The sequence below is a fragment of the Vidua chalybeata genome, chromosome 28, assembly GCF_026979565.1.
Source record: "Vidua chalybeata isolate OUT-0048 chromosome 28, bVidCha1 merged haplotype, whole genome shotgun sequence".
Classification (NCBI taxonomy): domain Eukaryota; kingdom Metazoa; phylum Chordata; class Aves; order Passeriformes; family Viduidae; genus Vidua; species Vidua chalybeata.
In genome coordinates, this window is record NC_071557.1 from 347,874 (window position 1) to 356,074 (window position 8,201).

Here is an 8,201-nt window from a genome sequence, read left to right on the forward strand (position 1 = left end):
CAGGTCCAGGGGCACTGCAGGAAACGTACACTTCACATACAAAACAGAGGTGACACCCTCACAGTCAGCACCGCGGCCACTACACGAGGCAGTGGCCTTCCCTGGTGCCCAGCTCTGAGGAGAGGGGCCATGAGCCACACACATCCACAGTCACACAGGAGAGGTGCACTTCAGAGTGCCACAGCACCTGAGCCAGCCCTGCTGAACAGTCCCCAGCATCAGGCAGCTTCGCAGCCCTCACAGATGGGCAAATCCCAACCACCACCTTGTGGCCACAGAGAAAAGGGGACAATCTCAGCAGCTGTGGCCCCTAGGCCCCGAGAGCAGGGTTAACTCTGACAAAAAACATAAACTACGTAAGCATAAAACCACGGGACACTAGCCATGACACCAGCTTTGCCCAACACCTTTAATTAGTGCCCGTGGTGCTGCCCCAGCGCTGGCTCTGGTGTTGGGTCCGTGTCTGTCCTCATCTCCAGCTCTGGCTCTAGCTCTAGGTCTGTCTGCAGCTCTGCCATCAGCTCTGGGTCTGGCTCCAGATTCAGCTCCAGGTCTGGCTCCAGCTCCCTGTCCGTGTCCCGGCTGGTGCTGTGGGGGACCTACAGTGGGGCTTTGGCCCTGACTTGGCTCAGGGAGCACCTCAGCCTGCGTCACCTCTGCCCAAGGACCACCTCAGGCTGGGCGGTGTCCTCATGTCCCCATGGGAATCACCTTATCCCCCTCCCTCCCCTCTCCAGGGATCCCCGGAGCCCCCTCGCACGCCCTCCTCCCCCCGGGCACCCTGCAGCGTGGGGCCCCACTCACCCCTGGGTGCCCGGCGGCTGCTCCCCGCGGCGCTGGCCCAGCACCTGCTGCCGCCACAGGCCCAGCCCCAGGGCCGCCGTGAGGATGAGCAGAACGAAGCTGGAGCCCAGCACCAGCCAGGCCATCTCGTCATCCTCCAGTGCTCGCCGCAGGCCTGGCGGGAGACAGCCCAGCTGGGCACGGGCACTGCCAGCCCTGCCGGGCACTGCCAGACCTGCCGGGCACTGCCAGACCTGCTGGGCACGGGCACTGCCAGCCCTGCCTGGCACTGCCAGACCTGCCTGGCACTGCCAGACCGGCCGGGCACTGCCAGACCTGCTGGGCACGGGCACTGCCAGCCCTGCCGGGCACTGCCAGACCTGCCGGGCACAGGCACTGCCAGCCCAGCTGGGCACGGGCACTGCCAGCCCTGCCTGGCACTGCCAGACCTGCCGGGCACAGGCACTGCCAGCCCAGCTGGGCACGGGCACTGCCAGCCCTGCCTGGCACTGCCAGACCTGCAGGGCACGGGCACTGCCAGCCCTGCTGGGCACAGCCAGCCCTGCTGGGCACTGCCAGCCCAGCCTGGCACAGCCAGACCTGCCGGGCACAGGCACTGCCAGGCCAGCTGGGCACGGGCACTGCCAGCCCTGCCTGGCACTGCCAGCCCAACCGGACACAGGCACTGCCAGCCCTGCCCACGCCACCCCCACGGCTGCCCCACTCACCTCCCTCTGTCAGCTGCAGGCCGCTGTCCTTGCTGCCCCCCCAGTGTGACCCCCTCCTCCGGCAGTCCGGGGGCTGCCAGCCCGGGTGGCAGTGGCAGTTGCCCTTGTTGTTGCACACCTGCAAGGCCAGGCAGGGGTACAGGTGTGCAGTGGACTGGTACAGCCTGCCCGCCCCAGCCCAGCGCCCGTGGGACTCACGCCATGGCCGTGGCAGTTTGCTTTGCTGTCACAGTTCTGTCCCAGCACCGAGAGCGGGTGGCACGTGTTGTTTATACACACCTGGGAAAAACCGTGGCAGCTCCAGCCCAGCACTGCCTCACCCATACAGCGCTCAGCACATCAGGCTATGGCCCAAAGGGAAATGAAAACGCACTATTTAAAAAAAAAAAAAAAAAAAAAAAAAAAAAAAGACAAGCCACAGTTCTGCCCTGAAGCCAGGTCATTTTAGTGCTCACAGCCCACCAAACCTTTAATGCAATGTTTGCAGGTTTTTACAGTGTTTTTAAATACTAAGCACGCTGCTGCAAGGAACAAGTGTTTCTATGATCTTGTTCATATTCACAGTTTCTATTTGCCATTTCAGATGATTAGAGAATATTTCCCTACCCTGCCAGAGCCACACTTTGTCCCTGGAGGAACCAGAAGCGGATCCAGCCATATGGATACATTCAGGTAGTTCAGAGACACACACAAATGCTGCCGCACTCGGGCGTACATCACGGCAGCGGCAGGTGATGAGAAGGGCTTGTAGGATGGGTACGTGCAGATTAACTTCCCACACCTGAGATCCCTGGAAAGCCAATTTGCACAGGATGTGTATCAAACATACACAGACACACACGCATCCTGCCTGATGAACGCTGGAACATTAAACAGCACAGTCTGCTGAGAAAACATCAGCAGGACTGGGAGGTCCAAGGGAGGATCTGGGACATAACGAGAGACACCATTTCAAGGAGAACACACAGAGAAGTATTGCTTCACAAATCTCCCCATAAATTGGAGTCTTGGCGCTTCTCTTGACTGCCCAATCCCATTGAACGTGCATTTTAGCAGAGCCAGTGCCCCCTCCCCAGCATACCTCCAAGCACAGCGCCGGTACTTGTGGCCGGTCTGGAACCCGCAGTGCCCGAACCTGTCCTGCTGGCCGTTGATCTCCTCGTAACACACCTTGGGAGCGTTCTTTGAATCTACACGTTTAGCAATAATATTTGTCACCGTTAAAAGGAACACAAAGGAACATGTTACGGTATCTAATAACTTCATTTTTCATTATTTAATTAGAGAAAACATACCCATCCCCGCCCAAACCTCCAGCAATCCTGAACCTCAGAAATCAGCAGGGGAGTAGCACATGGGGATGTTCTCTCATTGAGCTGGCCCACAGAAAATAATTTGCTTTTTGTTCTTTCCATTGTTATCCGTGAAACACTGGGGGACTCTGTTAACCAGAGCTTGAAATGCTTTCCTAGAGCTGTGCCTTCTCTCCAGGTGCCCCACTCTCACCCGAGCTTGGTGCATTGAAGAGTACAGGTACAAGATGTGCGACCGTGATGCTGTGGCCACCCCTGCCCCAAGCAGTGCCAGGCACAGCCTGTTACCTCTCCCGTAGAGCCGCTTGCAGTGCAGGTCCGAGGACTGGCAGCGTCCCTGGTAGCAGTAGCCAGTGCCACGCCCGCACTCGTGCCCGTCCTGCACGTACACGTCGGGCGGGCAGGAGGCCGAGGAGCCGCTGCAGAACTCGGGCAGGTCACACTGGGCATCGGCGGCCGGGCGGCACGGCGAGTTCCTCCACTTGAACTGGGGAGCAGGAGGAGCTCTGCAGCCTCCTGAGCCCGCCAGCCTGAGCCCACACAGCCCCTTGCGACCGTGGCCTCAGGGTCCCTCTCCCTTGAGGCGCTCAGGTGTGACACGTGTGTGACACTGCCTGGGACAGGCTCCGGTAATATTCCCCCAGGGGCTCCCAGGAGCTGAGCTGGGAAGCCCAGCCCCAGGATCCTTTCCCATTGCACAGCAGCGAGTTTGGCTCTATCCGTCAGCATGGGAACATACCATTTGTCCAAAAATAAATAATGATTTTGTGATAATTATAAAAATGTCCCTTACCTGGCAATTTCTACAACATAATCCAGAGGCACACCTTGCTTTTGGCTTCAGTCTACACGTTTTAGTGCAACACTTGTCCTTCAGGCATTCCTGGGGACACATGGCAAACCCAGGTTATTTTATTTTGTCGCACCCCGAGCTTCTCCTCCTCCTCTCCCCATATTCCTTGGGCAACATCCAGCAGAACAAACGGGCGAAGCTGCCACCAGGTCGGCGCCTCACAGAAACAATCTCCAGCCCAACACGACCCTCCCTGGGCTGCTCCCCGCTGCAGAGGGGCTCCCGGGCTCAAGGGCTGCGCTCGGAGCACAAAGGCAGGGCTCTGGCCGCGCTCGCCCCGCCGCACCTGGGCTGTGCCGCAGTCGCACTGCTCGCCCGGCTCCACCACGCGGTTGCCGCAGACGGCGCCGCTCCGGCGGGACAGGCGGCTCAGCCGGGGGCTGCCGAAGAGGCACCCGCCTCTGCCCTGCTTCAGGAAGGTCTCGAAGTCCCTGATGCTGCAGTTACTGAAGGCTTTCGCCCCACTGAAATGTCTAAAATAAAGCAATTACCGGCTTTTATGTTACACATCCACCGCTCCTCTCTCTCGCCGAAGCTCTGTGCGAGTCAAGGGCTCGCCCAGACACTGGCACAGGGTACGATGGCCTCAGGGGCCTATTAATTCACCTGATCTACAGCTCATTATTAACAGATTGAAAAGCATTCTGAAGTACCTTCATTTTAGAGAGCAAAGGTCTCTTTTGTCAAATTAAGCACTAAATTGCTATTTAATTAATTCTTTTTTTTCTTCTTAGAGGAATAAAAGCAGGTATTTCTTCACTGAAACAGTGGCCAGGCATTGGAATTGCTGCCCAGGGAGGTGGTGGAGTCCCCGCCGCTGGAGGTGCTCAAGAAATGACTGACACCGTTCTCAGTGCTCTGGTCCACTCAACAGGGTGGCGACTGCTCTAAGGTTGGACTCCACGGCCCTGGAGGCCTTTTCCAGCCTGAGTGATCCCACGAGTCTGTGATTCTAGTTTGTTGTACTTTTTGCAGTGGAATGGCAGTGGTAGAGGACACCTCTGACAAGGGGACACCGCGCAGCCACCCCTGTCCCCAGCCCCCCGGGCAGACTCACAGCGCCTCGGGGCTCATGGTGCAGACCCGCCCGGGGCAGCTGCAGCCTCGGCGGCTGTCGGAGCTCATGCCCAGGCTGCGGCCCAGCACCTGCACCAGGAGGACGGAGAAGGACTCCAGCGTCACGTTCCCGCTGTACTGGAGGGAGGAGAGAGGTGAGCTGCCAGAGCTGAGCATTCCTTGCAGCGATCCCTGCTCCGGACACAGAGCCTCCCACCTACTCCATCCACCCCCGTTCCTGCTGCCCACGGCCGAGTTCACAGCCGCGTGGGCTGGGGAGGGACAGGCAGAGGACAGGTGGGACCATACCAGGGCCACCGTGGCAGCAGCATCTCTCTGACATGCCTCTCCTGGAGCCGCTGCGCCCACGAGTGCTCCTCGGTCCCTGTACCTGGAACAGAGGTGGGGTCACTGCTGGTCCCAGGGACCCCCTCTCGCTGTGGTCTCTGGGGGATGCTGGCTCTGTACAGCCCAAGTGCCCTTGGTGCCCCCCACTGTTTGCTGTGCCCAGGGACGCTGGGGCAGGCTCTGCGTGGTGGGAGGCTGGTGCCTGGTGCTGGGCAGGGACTGGGGGCTGCCACCATTCCCAGCTCCTCAGCCTGGGTGGGTGGCAGGGGATGGACAGCAGCATTGCAGCTGCTGCAACGCTAGGAGGAATGTCCTGGAAGAAATGCTTTAAGAATATTAAGGATTTAGGAAATATGGATCTTTAAAAAAGCATTTGTCAAAGTTTCAACTTACATTGGTTTGACTGAATGCTACCACGGAACCTTTAACACTAATGAACCTTTATCTTACCCTAAGAGAGAAGCAATGTTGTGTGCCTGTGGCTCCAGAGACAACTGTTTCCACTGTAAAAATCGCTGTAGAAGGTCATCTGTGTCCCCTGCTGTCGATATTTTATCTCCCTCTGCCCACAGCTCCAGGGAGGACAGCACAAGGGTGACATTAAGGGGATTAAACATCTGGAAGTACAAGAGAGGAAACATCTGCTCTCACACCTTCCCTTCATGCAGTCACCACTCTGCACACAGTAAACACAGGGGAAAAGTAAATTGCTGCTGTCAGTGCCCAATGACATCTGTAGCCAAAAAGAAGGAACACACCTAAAGAATAAAGAGTTATAGCAAGAGGCCTGAGCCAGTCCAATAACTTCATAACTGTTAGGGGTTTTGGGAATAACTTCTCTTTCACAAGTGAACCATATGACCACCAGTGGAGTAAAGAAGAGGATTGGAAGTTGGTTACAAGCACCTGAGAGAAAGCAGATTAATTGATCAGTGAGATTGGGGATCTGCTGCACAGAGAGGGAAGCAACCCAGGAGTCCTCAAAATGCACTCTGGGGTTTGGCTGCCCTGAGGCAAACTGCCTGTTTATCTGTACATCTGCACGAGACATGGCCATCACACAGGGAAAGATGGTCTTTTGTGGCAGACTGACGTGTCCAGAGGAAAAACCTTCTCAGGAAACATGGAATTTTTTACATAACATCCTCCTAAACCTAAAAGCAGCTAGAAAAGAGGTGGCCACTGCTAACATCAACATTCTCCTCACCCCCCATCTCACTGCAGTACAAACCAGACTTAAGGACTCACATTGTTGATTAAATTGAAGGCCTGGATTATGTTCTGTGTCGCAGCATTCGGGTCTGATCCCATATAGCTGTACTGAAAAACAACCCAAGAGGACACAAGGGCACACAAGGTGCATACCAGGGTGAAGCATGTCAATGTTGGAACACTGAAATGATTCCCAACACCGAGCCATGGAGACATGAGCTACAAATTCACGTTCCTTCTTTCCTACAAAAGCCACAGTACGCATAACTTTTCAAAAGGGAAAACAAATCCATGTAAAAGCTGGGAAATGTTACCATTTCCATGCTCACAGAAGTCAGGCAAAGACAAGGAAGAAGTGGCCGGTGTGGACTTACCAAAGCCTTGTCCATAACCACGTACACTGTGAGGTATTTGGGAGATTGTGCAGCGGCCGAGAGGGGCTAAAAGAGAAAATGGGCTTCAAAGTACAGGTTCTGCATTCTCTGGTCTCCTCACTGCTGCTGTTGGCTGTGCTTCTTCAAAGCTTGTGTCCAAGTGTCTGGCCAAAGCTGCCAGCAGAATCAGACCCCTCCTCAGAGGGCAGGGACAGCAGCAGCACTGCGAGAACAGGCACCGCTCACCTCGTCAGCCCCGGGGGCCTTGTCCAGCATCTCCCAGGCCACCAGCCCGCCCAGCCCTGCCTCGGGGGGGCTGTGGGCCGGGGGGGGCTCTGCCATCTGCTCCTCGCTCGCTCGGTACAGCACGTGCTGGGAGGCAGGGGAGTAGCCCAGGGGCTGGATCCCGTAGCTCACGTTCTCAAACTGCAGCAAACCCCTGCCAGGGCACCAGCACTGCCCACCTGCTCCTGGGCACCGGCACAGCTGCCCCAGCACCAGCTGTCTCCAGGCCAGGCTGCCAGGGAGGGCAGCACAGGGACAGGGCTGGGGCTTTACCTGAGCCCCGAGCAGGTGTTGAGGGTCACTGCCGAGCTGGGGAAGCCATCGATGTAGCCCCAGTAGTGGCAGCCTCCCTGGGACATGACAGAGGACAGGGAGCCCCTTGCATGGCTGGGCAGGCCATCCCCTCACCCACCAGCCAGACAGCTGCCGTGGGCAGAGACAAACAAACAGCCCAAGGCAAGGCCAGGTTACCTCAATGTGGGCAGAACCAGAGTGCAAAGATCCCTGCTCACTGGACACGTAAGTCTGAAAATCATCCGATAAAAAGGCACTGCAAGAGAGAGGCGCAAAGTGAGGTACTTACAACAGCAGCCATTACCCGGAGCTTCTCAAGCTTCTTGCAGGTCCTGCAGCCACCAGGGAGCAGGGCAGCCACTGTCAGTGAGGGCAATGCCAGGGCCAACTCACTGCTGCTGCAGGTGGATGGTGTACGGCCGCCCCTCGATCCTCAGGGTGTAGGACACTGCCTCCTTGTGCATACAGAAAAGCAGAGAAGGGGAGAATTGGGAACAGGGAGTTGGCAATAGCATGATCCAAGGCCTGCTGTGAGCAGCAAAGGGGGAGCACAGAGTGGCTGCAGCCATCATGGTGCTGGCAGCTCTGCTGTGGTGCCATTGTTACAGCTGCCACCACATCTGTACTCCCCCAGCCCTCATCTGCAGCTGAATCTCACTTTCCCCTCCCTTCTCCCAGCCTCCCCAGAGCCCCCCAGCACCATGCCTGCTTCAGCCCCGCCACTCCTTTTGTGCTGGCCCCCAGCTGCTGTGGGATTGTGATCCAGGACCAAACCTTCCCACCCACAGGGGACAGAGACCCCCATGGCTGAGCCCGGTCCTGGCGGGCGGGGGGCTCAGGGGGGCCCTGCCCAGCCTCATGCAGCAGCTCCAGGAGCAGCAGGAGCAGCAGTGGAGGCATTGCACAAAGTGGCCCCATGGCCGGCCGGTAACGGCCCCACCAGTAACGGCCCCAC

At 57.5% G+C, this 8,201-nt stretch overlaps 1 protein-coding gene across 3 annotated transcripts; it reads right to left on the minus strand.

The window, feature by feature from the left end:
* Window positions 1-385: 385 nt before the first annotated feature.
* LOC128801011 (disintegrin and metalloproteinase domain-containing protein 32-like) lies at window positions 386-8,176 on the minus strand. 3 transcript variants are annotated; one of them, XM_053966611.1, is made up of 19 exons: window positions 7,952-8,176; window positions 7,640-7,701; window positions 7,424-7,502; window positions 7,226-7,302; window positions 6,914-7,106; window positions 6,668-6,733; window positions 6,330-6,401; window positions 5,532-5,698; window positions 5,043-5,124; window positions 4,735-4,871; window positions 3,964-4,150; window positions 3,618-3,707; window positions 3,113-3,311; window positions 2,593-2,701; window positions 2,118-2,301; window positions 1,710-1,790; window positions 1,512-1,629; window positions 805-958; window positions 386-588 (listed from the first exon to the last, which is right to left on the minus strand). In XM_053966611.1, exons 1-19 carry the CDS (start codon window positions 8,162-8,164, stop codon window positions 414-416), a joined length of 2,445 nt encoding a protein of 814 aa, XP_053822586.1. In that variant the 5' UTR covers window positions 8,165-8,176; the 3' UTR covers window positions 386-413. The 3 variants fall into 3 exon arrangements, 2 of the variants coding, with proteins under 2 accessions (XP_053822586.1, XP_053822587.1); XM_053966612.1 differs by lacking the exons at window positions 386-588; window positions 1,710-1,790 and adding an exon at window positions 1,791-1,855 and having other exon boundaries at window positions 871-958; XR_008435114.1 differs by lacking the exons at window positions 386-588; window positions 805-958 and having other exon boundaries at window positions 1,612-1,629; window positions 1,710-1,855.
* Between the last annotated feature and the right edge of the window lie 25 nt (window positions 8,177-8,201).

Coding starts and splice junctions, on each gene's coding strand:
- LOC128801011 (XM_053966611.1), bottom strand. CDS start 8,164: ATGGGGCCACTTTGTGCAATGCCTCCACTGCTGCTCCTGCTGCTCCTG. Junction 7,503..7,639: donor ACCATCCACCTGCAGCAGCA/GTGAGTTGGCCC, acceptor TCTCTCTTGCAG/TGCCTTTTTATCGGATGATT. Junction 6,402..6,667: donor TGGTTATGGACAAGGCTTTG/GTAAGTCCACAC, acceptor GTTGTTTTTCAG/TACAGCTATATGGGATCAGA.